The sequence below is a fragment of the Haliotis asinina genome, chromosome 3 (assembly GCF_037392515.1).
Source record: "Haliotis asinina isolate JCU_RB_2024 chromosome 3, JCU_Hal_asi_v2, whole genome shotgun sequence".
NCBI lineage: Eukaryota > Metazoa > Mollusca > Gastropoda > Lepetellida > Haliotidae > Haliotis > Haliotis asinina.
In genome coordinates, this window is record NC_090282.1 from 1,314,295 (window position 1) to 1,332,239 (window position 17,945).

Sequence of the window (17,945 nt, forward strand, 5' to 3'; positions counted from 1 at the left end):
TTTTTGTAGTAGGGGTAATAGTAGCAAGAGCTAATGACCCAACCAAAGCCTTATTTAGTAAAGTCGGTCAGTACAGTGTGTGCTTTCTGTATTTAGTGTCCGGGGTAGGAGTTATACGCCCTGTAAGGCTGTCCCGCCGATCGTAAGGGATGTCCACACACGCCGCCTGTGATGTGAACTGACACCTCTGTGTCTGGGGAGCGTGACCTGCCTCGTCAGTACTGACTGATCAGCAGAGATCACAGAAACATGCCGCCGAAGTGTGTAAAGATTTACATGCAGGGGAATGGCCCCTAACCTACCACGAATGTAATTAACTGTCTGAAATCCCACGTCCTGATAGCAACATCGTCAGTGAATTGTACAGAATACAATTATATATAATGATTTGTGCTTTCAACGAATTTCTTAAATTGTCCCATCTTCCTATTGATAACCTAATGATATGATTTGTTGTGTGTTTCTTTGAAGAAGATATATTTGTAGTGTGGTGATACTGAGGGTTGATGTGAGTGCTGCTGTGATTGTATGTTAGTATATGTAAATGGTGAGGTATGATGTGTGTGTGTGCGTTTGGGTGTGAATTGAAAACAGTGTGAGTGTGTTTGGTAATGTGACAATGGAATTGTGAGCGCAAGCCTTTATGAACTATTGTAAATAAGGTAGATTGTGTTAATAAATTACATCAACTTTCAAACTTGGGGTTTTTGTGTACACCGGCATATGTGACAGTCGCGGTCTCACTCTATGCCTTTGCTGGTGGTAAAAGCGATGAGCAGAGGCTGGGACAGGAATGACAACTGATTTCGTTGACAGGATGCGGGTTGTCAGTTGTCTCTTACCACATTCAACATGTAGAGAACCTGTCCCGAAACTTTTAACGTTTTTAACATGTCCCGCAATGCCTTGTGCATTGCCTTTTGATATACGGCAAAATGGTTCAGCCTTAAAGGAATCTTATCAGAGGTCTCAGTAATGATATATCATTCACATAAATTATACTTAATTTAAACATTCAACCGACTTACCGATGGGTGGAAAACAATAGACACATTTCATTGCACATCGAAGCATTAATATAACACTTCTTTAAGAAATACACCATATACAATACCATAAAGACATATACAACGTGAAGTCCCATTTATATACATGTGCTAACCTGATTACTAAACTCCCCATTACACTCCAGAAATGTTCCAGAAATATGACCTGATCATCTTGAAATGATCTATATGACAGCCAACAAGTTATGTGAGACAGACACCTTTAAAACTAACAGACAATAGGTTGCAAGCTGACCAGAGAAACTCAGGCAAAAAGACCTGTGCAGAGTGCGAGGGCATGTACCAGAACCTGGCCTGACCCAGTAGAGTGGCTATTGGTAATTTCAGTAACTGCATAATTGAGGGGATGCATTTAACCGAGAAGGTTTGTTATATTTTATTAAAAGGTGACACCTATAAAGTATACAATAACTAAAAACAAGTACTTAGAACTGAAATATATAAACTATGAAACTAATAATTGTTAAAACATGACTTGCCCACAAAAATAACATACCGATTGTACAGTATTTGTTGCGACAGTCACGTACAACCAATTGGATATATTTAATTTATTCCCGACATGTAACAGACACGTGTTGTTTTAGGCGGCATGTTGCAAAATACAAAAGAGTTCACTAAAAGGCAAAGACAGAAAAACACAGAGCGAAGCGACACAAATGCGCCCGACCTCTTGCTGAAAATGAGTGGGCTAGTGATGCGCGTTAGCTAAAAACAACCCTTCTTGTCCTAGGTGTTTCCTTTAATGGGCACACCCCCACTCAATGCAATCCGATAATAGGAATTTGTAATCTATGACGGTTTCTTAAACAACTCCTAGCAGGTAAGTTATCAAAGTGTGTACTTCGTGTTACAAGCAAAAAGTCATCTGTTCTCACAAAATTCTTCTTAAAATTGAGTAAAGAAAACATTTTTCGGAAAATTCGTTTTTTCTCTCCCACACCAACCTACCCCATGCCCAGAAAATGAAAATTGGCCAAAATCTGCGAGGCTCTCGTTTTTGAGTTTGCGAAGAAGTGATAAAAAATATATGGATGATCTCGCGCTTATTTTTACTGGTGTATAGTCTCTAAGCAGGGATAATCTACAGCGTATACATATAGTCTCCCTGCTCTAAGGTGATATAAACTGACTGCAGTAGACCTAATTTAACCAGAGACCATATCGGTATATGGTCTCTGACCTAACCATGGAAGATAGACAAAGCATCTATACATGGAAAATGATCAATTGACCATCTATGAATTTCTCACAATTTGACGTATGATTTATGTGAATTGTTATGACGAAAATAGTAGAAAATAAATATGTATATATATATATATATTTACCTTTTCACCCCAAATGTATAAAATATAAAGTCTGCGAGGCCTGTCGATCATTTTAATAAGAAGGGTATAAGCTACATCCATGCCACATTTCATGCTCGTGACACAAAGAGCACAATTTCGTTGAAAATTTATCCGCAGGACTACAATTTTTGGAAATACACTTCCACTGCAAACAGACGATAGTAGCTTCGCAAAATCCTCGCAACACAAATTAGTGTTGACGGCTAATTTATCATGATCATGAATGAAGGTTTTGCAAGCAAGTAAGATCTGAATGTTCGGACACCCTTCGCATTCTGCAGTCCTCGTTCTTTGGAAGCAACATCGGCTTTTCCCGTTAAAATCCCAGAAAGTCTACAGTGGTGACAAGAGCCGTAAACACTTGCACCAACTGCTAATTCTTTACCACTCGTCCCCTTCCGTAACACTGAGGGACGTTGAGTGATCATTCAGTCAAAGCTTACATCACAGAATATTAGAGAAAACCAAAACCGATGATTTACCCGAGGTACATTCCATCCTGCATAGGTAAGTTCATAATGTACTGTTTCCGACCGGGGAAGTCCCATTTTTAGCCAATCAAACGTCGCGTTAGACAACAACACTGTTTCGTGTATGGCGGCGGCGGCGGAAACAAATCAGTATCTTAGACTACGGTCAAGTTTGTTTAGCATCATTGCCGCTTATGACTTGACGTAAGTATATCCAACTGATGAGATACTGTGGGAACCCTTCTGGAGTTGGGTGACTACTCTACTCTACTTCTACTTTTAGAATTATGTGTACGTCCCGCTGTCCCGCCGAATGAATGTGACTTGATAATCTAGTTCAGACTTGTCTTCGAGTTACATATACCGTGTGTGCAATGTGAAATGTGCTCGTATACCTAAATAATTAAAACGGTGTCAAACACAGGCTGCATTCCGTGTATGTGCCACTCATTCGTTACCATGAATCCTGTGTTGTGCATCTTCTGTTCGACGATTTAGTATTTTGGCTTGGCTTCGGAAATCGGGATAAGCGCAGGATTGTAATTTTTATACAGGTCAAAGGTACAGTACTTCAGTAATCACAATACTATGTATCACTGCCCGCTGCATTCATAACTTCTGAAACTGTTAGTGAAACTGTGGAATTTAGTTCAAATTACACGAGATAGTCATGAACTACACGTGATAGCAGAGACCATACAATATGGTCTCTGTGATAGTTCATAATCGATCAGTTACTGGCAGACCACTGAGGTGAAAGATGATTGATTATATAGCCTTTATTACAGGTACAAACCCGTGGTACTTATGTTCGGACACTTGACATAAATTCAGTGTAGTGTAAACAAATGCCATTAATTTATCTTTCATAAGATCCAAATCAAATTTTGCATATATGAGGAATGATCTTTCCTAGTATCAGATAAATTCTGTTTCATTTTCTGTTGTTTATTTCATCTTTGATATCTCCAGGGTATACGTTCCAATAAGTCTCCATTATACCTGTGACGCATCTACGAGTCGGCCCAATAATTTTATTACCTCGCTTTGCTGGCTCCGCATTCTCACAGTAACCATTCAGGAAGGCCGCCGTTGTAACCGAACTTGCCTGTGTCAAGAAAGGTAGCAGATGCAACTACGAAGGTTTGCTCGCCATGTGATTCACAATTTGGGGAAATCATACAGGCAAATTTATAAGTCTGAAGCCTTTTTGAAAACATGCAAGAAATTCATCTACCTCTTTCAGAGTAGAGATGATTCACATTTTCCTGTCAAATTTTACAAAGATCATGCTAAACTCACTTCAAGAAAATTGTTTATGCTGCATGTTAGTCAGTGGACATGACGTCATGTTGCCGAATACTCTTTGCATGACTCTGTAGATGTAGAGGTGAAATGATCAATTGCTGAAGACTGTCACATGATCAAGTGAAGTCAGTGGTCGTGATGTGTCGTTTTCATTTTGTTTATTATATCAGGTTGAATCAGGGAATCATTCTGGAAACGGGATGCTGTAAGACTGATCTTGAAGTGTGTGCTAAGATTCTAGGTTCAAGATTTAAGTGTCTAAATTTGGTTGTGACAGGAAGTTTCCATGGTTCTGCTTATGAGTGTAGAGGTAGTCTGCCAATGTTTTGATGCTAAAATTGAAGAATGCACTGTCATGGAAAACATGTAAATGCCAGAATGTGTCATACATAGATTTATGACTGTTGGTGTCATTTGAAAGGTTATGTCACTGATCTCCGGCCAGTGCATATCATGCATTCTCCACATTTCAGTATTTTAAGTCAACTATTAGGTGTGTAAACATGGTTACGTTTGAAATATGATCTTTTTGGATAATTTTCAGCTGACTGGACATAGTGAACCACCATAAAAAAAACACAAGGCAAACTCAAAAGAAAAATGGACTAACAAAAGTTAGTTGACATTAATGTTTTTACTTAAAGTCATTTCTTTCTTGATGACAGTCAAGCCAACATGTTTTGAGTGTGAGTGACATCATGATGTACGAACAAATTTCAGACAGTATTTATACTTTGTAGTTTTAAAAGCATTGAATCCAAATTTCACTTCATATTTCCCACATATAGTAATTCTAGGCAGTTTATGAATATTGCTTAGAAACCAACTTCTATCATGTGTATTCTAACTTTAAATTTAATGGCCATAACATGACTGGTTTTACTTCCAGTTAAAAGATCTGTCGTAACTATGCCAAAAATGGCAAATACCAATAATCTGTCTTTTGATTGTTGCCCAGACTACTGATGTGCATATGACGTTGGTGAACACCATTAGCTGCAGTTGGTGTGACTCAGTAAGACACTCCCATGATGGACTCCAGCCGACAGGACAACACCTCAAACAGCTTGTCTAATAAGTATGTGACAGAGTCACCAGTGTTGAAGGGACAAATGGATAAGGTACACTAACTTATCATACTTTGTTAGCAGTTGATGCATGGTGAAGCATGTGTGTTTGTAATTTAGACATTGAAACAAATACAGTTTTAAACCTGTCAGCTTGATTACACCATTTCTCTCCACCACCACACCTAACCAACTTGTATCAGCTTGTGTCAAATTGAGATAAATGGACAGAGTGCTCTCTTCAACATTAGACTTTACCCGACCCGTGAAGGTCTAGGTTAGAGTAGGCCTTTAGCAGCCCATGCTTGCCATAAAAGGTGACTAAGCTTGTCGTAAGAGGGGACTAACAGGATCGGGTGGTCAGACTGGTTGACAGGGTGGTTGACACATCTCATCGGTTGCCAATTGCACAGATCTATGCTCATGTTGGGGATCACTGGATTGTCTGGTCCAGACTTGATTATTTACAGACTGCCACCATATAGCTGGAACATTGCTGAGTGCGGCGTAAAACTAAACTCACTCACTCACTCGACTTGATCCAATCTGGAACTTAACTGAAGAACCTGGTACAGCAGGTACCTTTTTAAGCTGGTACCTTTAAAGCTGGTACCTTTAAAGTTGGTACCTTTCAACTGGTACCTTAAAGCTGGTACCTTTCAGCTGCTACTGGAATTTGCAGCAATGAGGACTCTGAGAGTCATAAAATGCTATCTGACATATTGGTATCCTTCTTATATGTCTGTCACTTATGTTTCTTAAACATTCTATATCACTGTAAAAGTAGAGCGGAATTTGAACCAATTGCTCACTCAGTTCTTAACATCTCATGTAATCCAATTGTAATGTTTAAATGTTGTAATAGATTTTCAGTTCTAAATAGCGTGGTTATACTTGTCTTCATAAACAATTCTAAGATGCTTTGGTGGAAGATCATCAAAGGCACCAACTATACTTCATCCAGTAATAATGTGCATTCTTTGCATTACGTCAGTGTGACCTTGTAATCAAACACTTTTGCATTCCATTACAGTGTAAATGCTGGTCACGATCCCTTTTAGTCGCCATCACATCGCACAGCCGTATGCAACAAACTACTCTGTAGCACACTGTTTCTTGATTTGCAGTTGTTTCACTCAGCTAACGTCACTGGTGGAAACATTACGTTTCTGTTTTCTGACATGACGTTCGTTATGTTTACAATGCAACCTGGATGTTCTGATCTAAACTTATGTTGGTTGTGGAAATGTGACGTTGATATTGCCCCATCTGGTTTACATTAATAACAGTTGCAGTTGAAATAATTTAGAGAATATATTTAACCGAAACGTAAGCCATCATCAAATTGTTTATCATTTGTTTTTCTTGTAACGTTTGCCTTGATGTAGGGGGACAGACAGGAAAATAAAACAGAACGTCGGTCAGCCCATTGTGAGGATTTTTAATTTAGGTCACTGATACCATTTGTTTTCTGTCTTAGATTAATCGTAATTATAAGGTAAGGTAAGGTATAGTTTTGCCCTGAACTAGTGTCCACATGCTTTAATTATAAGCAGTTCAGGGCAAAACTATACTTTGTTACAAAACACACTGGGGTAGAGCAAATTGTATTTCCTGAATGAAACAACATGAATAGACATGGAAAAACGTTTTGGCTCTTGCTGTTTACACAAAAAGTTACCATCAACGCTGTATTAAAGTCGGAGCCATATGAAAGTGCTCTCAATATCCAAGACATTAACCAGTTTGAGGTAGAAGTAGCAGTTTGTTGTATCCTAATATTGTTGATATTCAGTTTTATTGCTATGTATCTATAACAGATTAAGTACCATTACTTGATCATCTGTGTGGAGGTTCATACTTCATTACCTCAAATGTCTAAGTATCTCAAAGTTTCAACAGGCAAGATTTGATGTAATGAGGTCTGACCAAGTAACCTCTATTGTATACTGCCTTTCTGTAGTTTTTACTTACGTAAATATGTGAAAGTGTTTTCGAAGTCTTTCCGCCCATGAGTCTTTCCACAATGCCTGTACTTAAGTCACATAGATTGTAATGTTTTGTAAACTGTGTATTATGTCAACATTGTAGAGTGGTGGCTTTTCTTCTCTGCTGGAAATCAGTGGTCAGTATGATGTGGACATGAGTCAGTTGAGAATCCAAGTGAAGCAACTGAAGTTGGATTTACAATCTGAGCAAGGTACGTGGAAAGTTGAGAAGTTAGTAGAGCAAGCTAAACAAGGTGTTATTAATCTTAGCATGGTAAGCGTTACAGACTTAGGAAGGTCAGTGTTAAAATAGTGTTAGGTCATAAGAGTTATAATCTTAGGACAGTAGGTATTGCTATCTTAGCAAGGCAAGTCAAGGAACATGCTCCTGTCCTAGCAAGGTAAACAGGCCGAGACGTAACGTGTACGCGAGACGGCCTATCGTCTCTTGTTCACGAGACGGTGCACACCGCGGTACTAACTGAAGCGCTTTCCCCCTAGTTAATTCAATCACCGTGGAATCAACTCATTTGGGTGCAAACACGATGCAGATTAAGTAAAGCGTCTTGGTGGGGTATTTGCCAATCGTGAATGAACAGGTTTTTCGATCTCGGATGCCATGCTTTTCGTCATTTGCACTGAATAGATTACAACTTGCTGAATACAGGTTGTTTGTCCAACTAAGTTGTTGCATACTGGACCTCCCTATTTTTTCGGCACATGAAAACATCGGGAAAGCAGAAATAACACGCCCAGGGTCAGCTGTTTACATATGCCAGTTACACAAAAACCACTTCATCACTCATGAAAAGGTGATTTATTGAATTACTACTGGAAATGTTAATGTATTGATCTTTGCAGAAAGTTACAGAATATTTTGAAACTAATATGACCCCTACCACCATCTTGGATCTTGCATGAATCAGAACTTAACAACTTCGTCAAAAGTAATCCTGGGAATACCATTAAGTCATTTGCATATTTTCTGACAGTGACGTACGCCCATTGTGTAACTTCACCCAGCACACTGAAAAAAAAAGAAGTCAGTGTCAGCCTTAGCTGACATCTCGTGCTAATCAAAATTAGTCTTAAATTTGAATGCTTGCTTCGATATTTCATTACAGCTCATGGTGTTGACATGTCGATATCGTATCTTCAAGAATACGTGTCAGCTCATGCCTGCAATAGCCTTGTATGAATTTTTACAGAATATACAGTCCCTGTAAGCGTGCACGACAGTTTCAGCCATCAAATGAAGCATGAACCCCTTGTGTGTGAAGTGTTATTGGAAGTGAGCACGCAGTTTCATCGGTATACACACTGAGTTTGTAAACACACCTCAAAAATGTTTTTAATGTATGAATTATAGGCTGTGATGCATATCTTTGTGAATATCTCCAAGGGTAAAAATCTGCAATAATTCATTTTCAAGACGATTGTAGCAAACAGACTTGTAGTCCTAGCTAGTGTTCACCATTGGAACCAAACCAAATGCAAACGTTTCTGAACCTCTTAAGAGTAAAATGGATGTTTCTTTTGAGACCACCGTAAATACATGATGTTGATTTGGATGCTTATGTAACACTTTCCTACAACATTTTGTAAAATGACAGAAGTTGAGAAGAAAACAAACTAATTAGATGCACACTGTTTTATGGATTCTGGAGAGCCGCTCAAACGGCTCACTGATCACATGTGTGCTTATTGCAAATTGAGGATGGTGTTTCTCTGTACGGTCCAGCTTGCACATGATGACTAGTTGATAATGATGATGCATATAAGTAAGTTGAACCTAACTCCAGATGACCAGGCCGATTCATTACGCATTATATCGGTAAGCTCATGTTAATTCTACAAATCATCATCATTTTCTGAAGAATTGTGTATCATGTCGGTGATATGATATTAAAGTGTAACAGGACTATCCTGTTTTGGGTCCTCAGTTCCGCAGGATTCAGAGGTTCAAATCCACAATGATACAAAACACAAGATTTTTATAAACAAAATTAATTTATTTCCAGCTCCCAAAAAACAAAATCAACAACCAATAAAATCAATATTTCCTTCAAAGATCTTAAATAAAAATGAATAAATATCTAAACCCTATTGGAAAAACATATCCTACTGCCCCTTATTATTATCCTGACTCATTACTCCTCCCCCCGCCAATAATGTTCCCTTGCAAAAGAAAACAAAAACTTAACAAAAATATTATGCCTTTTTATTTCCCTTACCTTTAATTCTAGCCCTATAAAAACCATGCTTAAAAAGTACCCAATAAGTGCCTACAAAAAGAAAGTTCAGTGGACTGATCCCTCTGCCCATGAGAGGCCCATGCACCAGCCCGTCCCATAACTTGACATTGTGGAAGAAGCATGCCTGATGGATCCTCACCCCTCAAGAGCTAAATGGACCAGCCCACTGAAGCCTAAACCTAATATATTATTTATAACCTAGCCTGTCTCAATAAACCTACTCTCTACTAAAAAGTTAACCCTCTCATTACTAAGGTAAGAATGTGTTGTTTCACTAACCCTGTACCCATACAGGTAACTTTGATTAGCACGAATACATACATACATGCATACATACCTTTTCTACAACAAAACTAACAACACAATACCAGATCTATTTCAGGTAAAATTTGGCACTTTTTTGTATATATATATATGTTATGGTTAAGAATTTGCCATGGCAAACGATGTAAGAAATCCCCTGTGAACCAACAAAACAGAACAAAACAAGTCTAAAACATTAAAATATTATTATTAGCAAAGAGAGCAAGTTATACAAAGTCACAAGTCAATATCACAATACTGATTTCAAATGTAATACAAATGAGGCAATCTAAGGCAATGGGTCACAGAATATAATATAGCAAGCTCACCAGAGTCTTAGTGCGAGAGAGAAAGTGTTACGCAGAATGTAACACAGCGAAAGGTCAGGCAGCAGTAGATCAGGCGTTGACAGAAATGTAGAAATATGTACTCCAGTTAGTATGTGTCCCTTTTGTGAGCATTCCTGAATTTCTAACCATAAGCCTCAGGCACTAACTCATAAGCTTTCAAAAGTGTACTCTTGACAAGATCATAGTCTGAGCTTTGTTGTACTGACAGGGCTGAATAAGCATCCCGAGCCTCACCCTTCAAAACAATTTGCAATAACATAGTCCATGATTCCCTAGACCACTTAAGATTTTCAGCAACTTTCTCAAAATGTAGAAAATACGTGTCTACTTCTGTCTCATTAAAAGGCGGTACAAGCCTAGCATGCCTTGCAATGTCAAATGAGGAAGAATCTGAGGGTTGAGAATGGTTTTCAAGTTTTTTCAACTAAATTTCCCTGCCAATTGCCAATTTTTTCAGTTCTATTTCTCTTGCTATTACTTTCTCCATCTCAAACGTTTTCATTTCCCTTTCTTCTTCTCTCTTTCTTTTTCTTTTTCTGTTCTTTCTCTTTCCTTCTCCATCTCAAACTTTTTCGTTTCCATCTCTTTTCCCATTTCCAGCCTTTTCAGTTCTAATTTTTTCATTTCCAACTGGTCTGAATATTCCTCTGGCACCATTTCTAAAACATCATCTTCAAAAACTTCCTCATCAATATAATTATTCAACACAATTTTCAAAATCTGAAATTTCCTCATTGCAGGTTTGGCATCAAATTTGAGATGTGAAGAAATTTGCAATCTGATTTCCTCAGCTGACTAATTGTCTCAGAGTCAGGGGACAATACAAACTTCTCAAGTTCAAACACTATTTTGCTGGTTCCACAATTAACTTGTTGCAAATTTGCAGAATTTTGAAATAAACTTCGCAAATGGTCTTAAATGTCAAATAAATTATATCCCGGACGAGCCCCCAATTTTGTCATGGCAAATTCTTAACCGTAACATATATTCTATGTATATGCCTGAAACAGAAAAGGTTTTCGTTCCTGGAAGACAGCATGGACAAGGTAAGACAACCAGCCTCATGTATAGTCCTGCATTCTGCGTTGGACTGGGAACGGTCAAATGCCCATTTCCGCCTGGAGTCAGCAGAATGAATGAACACGTATATTCCAGGGAGCGTTGCATTATTTGTTACAACAAAAAAAGTGTATGAACCTTTCACTGAATGTTTTATATGTATGTAGTACAGTTATGGTTAGGAAACACAGGTACATTTTTCAAATACATCAGTGCAGTGAATTGTGTTTTTCCTGGCTCATCTTTTTGGCAGAATGCAACACAATTAACTTTCAGTTAGATTACGCAATTTATTGTACACACACGTGACACTGGTTTTTTTCCTGTAATGGTTATGCTGGAGTGAAGACTAGGCCAAATGCGGCCAGGCATAGTTAACGACTGTAGTTGGGTATCACTGAATATACAGGTGAGATGCTATATATATATATACTTTGGTAGATGGTTTAAACAGTATTTATTAGTAAAACCAATACCTTAAAAGGACAATACAGAAAATATATTCCATGTGAAATAGGAAGGGTTTTCGTTCCTGGCATGGACAGCGGAAGACAACCAGCCCCAGTCCAGCATGTTAGGTTTGAACAGCCTTTTTCAGCCATCATCTGCAGAATGAAGGAATATGCTTATTCCAGGGAGCTTTGCATTATTTGTCATAATTACATAACCTTTCGCTGAATGTATTATATGTGTTTAGTATAAGTATGGAAATGGTGATAAATTCTCTGACACAGTTGCATGTTTAAAATTCTTCAGTACGGCGAATTGTATTTGTCTTCTGACAGAATGAAACACAAATAAATTTCAGATAGGTTATGCAGTTGATTGTGTCACACACACGACACTGTTTTCCAGCAATGATTAAACCGGAATGAAGATGAGGCCGAATGCGGTCAGGCATAGCTAATGACTGCAGTTGATTTGCCCTGAATATACAGATAGGAGACAGGATACCCATCTAATGAGTTTGGAGATGGCAGTATATACAGACAGTTGACACGGCTGTCTTGTGGACACGGCCAGCCACTGGGCAGTTTCCTGCTTACGATGCTTTTATCGTCTGTGGTATATTTAAAAACACACAATTAAATGTTGTTAAGCTGGTAAACGACAGAATCATGTGCATTCAGTTGTGATGTTGTGACAAAAATTCAGTTCACATAGATGTAAGAAAAATCTGCTCAGGGAAGTGGCATCTTCCGTACATCTGTTAAAAGTCGAGAAAATGTATTTCTACAATTACGATTTGATGACAATGACATAAAACTTAAGGAAAGGAATCCTAATTCCTGCAAGCAGAATGTTCAAGAATACATACTGCTTAAACTATAAAGATCATGCAGTCCTCTGAAGTAATCCTGGTAAGTGTTAGAAGTTACTAAGAAAGTGAAATCCCAAATATGACATATGTTCTAGAATCAAGGTAAATGTTAGAATCAAGATAAGTGTTAGAATCAAGGTAAGTGTTACATTTAAGATAAGTGTTACAGTCAAAGAAAGTGTTGCAATCTTAGCAAGGTAAGTGTTAGAGTCAAGGTAAGTGTTACAATCAAGGTGAGTATTACAATGTTAGCAAGGTGAGTGTTACAATCATAGCAAGAATGTCATACAGTTTGAACAAGCTGTTGAAAGGACAAACCATGCAAGTTACTGCAGTGAATATTCTTACCCTATTTTCATCTTATTTCAGATCTCACAAATCAACTTCGTCGTCGCTTGAACACTGCAGAAAAGGAGCGTCTGGAAGCTGCTAGTCGATCTAATAATGAGGTATGGTTGTGTGATGGGCGTTATGATACAGCAGAACATGACAGCAGAAAGAATGTCCACACTATAGCTTTTGACCAGCACACAAAGCAATATTGACACAGCTGTACACTTTCAAAATTCTTGCCCTTTGTTATTATTCTCTGTTGGTAGGGGCAGTGTGCAGGTAGATGAGGTGACACCAGATGTTTAGTGTTTATGTGTGGTTTATTACTTCAGCCTCTGATCTGTTTTTGTGTACTTGTAAACAGGGCAGCAGTAACTTTATTACATGTATTAATGACTAATTACTGGAGTGTAATGATGAAGTTTTCCTTATCTTGACTCATGCTTATATGCTTATCTCCTCCCTCTGTGTGAAGATAGTGACACACTTGAAATCCCTTGAAGGTCCCTTCTAACTGAAGCTGATGTACTATACACTCTCCCACTGGAATGCCCAGTTGTCAACTGACAGCAGGACATTTCTCATGGTTTCAAGTTACTGCCGTGGTATTCTGTGTGTCTTCCTTACATGTAGTTTTGCTTTAAAAGCCCTGTGTTGTCTATGATTGTAAGGTCACTACACTGGAAGGTCATTTGGCCAGAATGGGCTCCCAGATTGAGAAGGGGGAGGCAACCCGTCACAGTCTGGAGTTCGAACTGACAAAGGCAAGGAGGGAGCTGAGTCAGCAAAAGCAGGCCAGTATGGAGAGAGAGGCGGTTCTAATGGAGACAAATGATGACCTGAAACGTAGGTGCACCATCTCATTATGGAACATTAGGTGCTAAATTGCCATTTTGGTTGGACAGAGATTGTTGACAAATCTACTCTATGGATTTAACACCAGTATATGAGTCATGTGTTGATAGGTGTTAGCTGGAATGTTCCAGATAATGTGATGAATTTGTTTCCAGCATCATTCCTCTGCTCTGGTCTGATCAGACCTACGACTGTCTGAAATCTACTCTTTAAGTATGATTGCAATAATAATTATGACGTCATCTGAAGGTCATTTGCTGTGTCAAAGCAAGAGCTGGTATGTCATGTGTTATCTTTCCATCGCTACAGGGAAGATCAGTGAAGTGTCAGAGGAAATGCAAGCCCTTCAGAAACAAGTACATGCAGTCCACAAGTCCAGTGAAGACACTGAAATGAAGATGAGGAAGGAGCTGGAGGAAAAGGTCAAACTGTTGTTGATATACTGTTTCTCTTTTTTAATGCAATATCTGATGTACTATAGTTCCCAGTGTCTTCAAATTTGGTGACATCCTACATTCGGGGATTGATCACACGCCAGCCATGACTTTTTTTCAAGGTCACCTTGACACTTTGACCACTTTTCAAACTTACATACACATGATATGGGATAAAATGTTACACCCAGTTTTAGTCTCTGAGCTGAAGAATATGTTGCCATTTCTTACAGATTTAATGTCAGGAATTAACATAACGGGTATCAGGGTAGGGTAGGGTCTTCTTCTATCGGAACATGGTGGAACACTTGAATCCCTTGGAGTTCTCTTCATTGAAGAGAATGTTCAGATAGAAAGAGACAAGCATAATAAGCATGAGTCATGATAAGTATAAAATATAAATTTTACCCCAAAAATTACATTGTTCCTGAAATATCTTCAGAGAAGGTTTTGAGAAATGACCATGGCTGAAAACTACATCACACATGGTAATCGTGTATGTGACAGCACTGTTCTGTCGGAAATAGAAAAAAAAAATCTCTACAATTTTTGTAGTTGATATGTGAAAGTGCATAGCTACAGTTCCAGTGGTAGTGAGATTGGAAATGTAAAGAGGAGATATTAGTGCAAAAATAAGCAGTGCTGATTTGGAAGAGACCATGATTGTGTACAAAGTAGTGTGCGATGATATTATATTACAAATGAAATTTTGAAATTAGACTTCCCTCCATTACTAATGAGAGCCGATGAAAAAAAAAAAAATTTTCATGCTAAAACTATAACGGATATAGTACTCACTATCACTATAAGAAGGAACGGTTAGGAGGGGTTGTCTCAAAAGCAAAACCAGAACCGGTGTAGCAGATGATGGTTAGAGTCAGGCTGGGGGATAGAGATATGAGCTAATATATGATAATCCCTTAGAGGAATTAAACTGTGGAAATGCATGTGGAAGTCATAACAATTTACAAATAATACCCTATCCTGTCAATCTTTGGGTGGTCATACCTTTGAGATGACCCCTTGTGCCAGCTAGTGGCGCATAATTTCATGCCAGATGAGGTGATGGTTCATCACCATACCTGGCTGAGTGACCCAATTGCCATTTGTAGTTTGATCTATTGTTTGTAGCAGCTATTTGTATTCTTTTAAATGTTTTGGCCAATTTTACAAGTAAGCATGCTTTTCAGAATATCCTTTTATGCATTCCACTGAATGAATTCTTTAGTTCATTGAAAAGTAGAAAATAAATTTGAAAAAAATTATAAGATCTCTGTGTTTTGATGTCAAGGTAAAAATACACACTTCCTGTATGTGTACGGTGTTACTTATGACTGAGACATCACCATGTACATATACACATCTGTTTTCCAGCTTTTGTAATTTTTTGTTAGATATATTTTGAAAGGTCATTATAGCTGATGAAGAAATAAGTTTTATCACCAGTCCCAATGTATTGATAACTTCGGGTTGCTGTGACAGGAGTTCCTGCTGAACCGCCACAAGAACGACCAGGAGGTGATGAGGACAGAGAAGGAGAAATTGGAAGCTCTCCTCAAACAGCACCAGAGGTAGGGAAAGTGTTTTCGTTTGAAGTCAGTCATGTGATGTCCCCACTTGATAGTACACAGTGCTGACGATGTTGCCCAGAGGCTTTGAGTCTTAGAAATGACCTGACATTTGCCTGTCCTGTCACTGTCACTGACAGGAAGTTTGTCAACACAAAATGATCGCATCATTTATCACATATAGACATCAAACACTGTCTAACTTTGACATGTTGAACTGACTTTTGTCTCAGACATCTAACTTGGTTCCTTTGTCTGAGACAATTGCCATTTGTTGACACTATATCATCTTAATGAGTGTCATCATCACTTGTATAGGATACTGAGGCTGAATGTGTTATAAGCATCACTTGTGTAATGTTGAAGGACTTAATCGTGTCTATGAGTGTCTATGTCAGTAAGTGTCTTCATCACTTGTATAGGATACTGAAGCTGAATATGTTATAAGCATCACTTATGTAATGTTGAAGGACTTAATCGTGTCTATGTCAGTAAGTGTCATCATCATTTATATAGGATACTGAAGCTGAATGTGTTATAAGCATCACTTGTGTAATGTTGAAGGACTTAATCGTGTCTATGTCAGTAAGTGTCATCATCATTTATATAGGATACTGAAGCTGAATGTGTTATAAGCATCACTTGTGTAATGTTGCAGGACTTAATCGTGTCTATGTCAGTAAGTGTCATCATCATTTATATAGGATACTGAAGCTGAATGTGTTATAAGCATCACTTGTGTAATGTTGAAGGACTTAATCGTGTCTATGAGTGTCTATGTCAGTAAGTGTCTTCATCACTTGTATAGGATACTGAAGCTAAATGTGTTATAAGCATCACTTGTGTAATGTTGAAGGACTTAATCGTGTCTATGAGTGTCTATGTCAGTAAGTGTCTTCATCACTTGTATAGGATACTGAGGCTGAATGTGTTATAAGCATCACTTGTGTAATGTTGAAGGACTTAATCGTGTCTATGTCAGTAAGTGTCATCATCATTTATATAGGATACTGAAGCTGAATGTGTTATAAGCATCACTTGTGTAATGTTGAAGGACTTAATCGTGTCTATGTCAGTAAGTGTCATCATCATTTATATAGGATACTGAAGCTGAATGTGTTATAAGCATCACTTGTGTAATGTTGATGGACTTAATCGTGTCTATGAGTGTCTATGTCAGTAAGTGTCTTCATCACTTGTATAGGATACTGAAGCTAAATGTGTTATAAGCATCACTTGTGTAATGTTGAAGGACTTAATCGTGTCTATGAGTGTCTATGTCAGTAAGTGTCTTCATCACTTGTATAGGATACTGAGGCTGAATGTGTTATAAGCATCACTTGTGTAATGTTGAAGGACTTAATCGTGTCTATGTCAGTAAGTGTCATCATCATTTATATAGGATACTGAAGCTGAATGTGTTATAAGCATCACTTGTGTAATGTTGAAGGACTTAATCGTGTCTATGTCAGTAAGTGTCATCATCATTTATATAGGATACTGAAGCTGAATGTGTTATAAGCATCACTTGTGTAATGTTGAAGGACTTAATCGTGTCTATGAGTGTCTATGTCAGTAAGTGTCTTCATCACTTGTATAGGATACTGAAGCTAAATGTGTTATAAGCATCACTTGTGTAATGTTGAAGGACTTAATCGTGTCTATGAGTGTCTATGTCAGTAAGTGTCTTCATCACTTGTATAGGATACTGAGGCTGAATGTGTTATAAGCATCACTTGTGTAATGTTGAAGGACTTAATCGTGTCTATGTCAGTAAGTGTCATCATCATTTATATAGGATACTGAAGCTGAATGTGTTATAAGCATCACTTGTGTAATGTTGAAGGACTTAATCGTGTCTATGTCAGTAAGTGTCATCATCATTTATATAGGATACTGAAGCTGAATGTGTTATAAGCATCACTTGTGTAATGTTGAAGGACTTAATCGTGTCTATGAGTGTCTATGTCAGTAAGTGTCTTCATCACTTGTATAGGATACTGAAGCTAAATGTGTTATAAGCATCACTTGTGTAATGTTGAAGGACTTAATTGTGTCTATGAGTGTCTATGTCAGTAAGTGTCTTCATCACTTGTATAGGATACTGAGGCTGAATGTGTTATAAGCATCACTTGTGTAATGTTGAAGGACTTAATCGTGTCTATGTCAGTAAGTGTCATCATCATTTATATAGGATACTGAAGCTGAATGTGTT

At 38.0% G+C, this 17,945-nt stretch overlaps 1 protein-coding gene across 2 annotated transcripts in view; it reads left to right on the top strand.

Annotated features, from left to right (window-relative positions):
- The first annotated feature begins 2,991 nt into the window (after window positions 1-2,991).
- Window positions 2,992-17,945, top strand: part of LOC137277299 (coiled-coil domain-containing protein 171-like) — a 119,815-nt gene continuing 104,861 nt past the window's right edge. Inside the window, exons 1-8 of one of the 2 annotated variants that reach the window (XM_067808957.1) lie at window positions 2,992-3,093; window positions 4,742-4,811; window positions 5,156-5,318; window positions 7,356-7,464; window positions 12,910-12,989; window positions 13,545-13,719; window positions 14,038-14,150; window positions 15,645-15,733. In XM_067808957.1, coding sequence (XP_067665058.1) covers window positions 5,226-5,318; window positions 7,356-7,464; window positions 12,910-12,989; window positions 13,545-13,719; window positions 14,038-14,150; window positions 15,645-15,733 — 659 coding nt within the window. In that variant the 5' untranslated portion in view covers window positions 2,992-3,093; window positions 4,742-4,811; window positions 5,156-5,225. The remainder of the gene's footprint in view (window positions 3,094-4,741; window positions 4,812-5,155; window positions 5,319-7,355; window positions 7,465-12,909; window positions 12,990-13,544; window positions 13,720-14,037; window positions 14,151-15,644; window positions 15,734-17,945) is intronic. The other variant, XM_067808956.1, reaches the window with a different exon arrangement.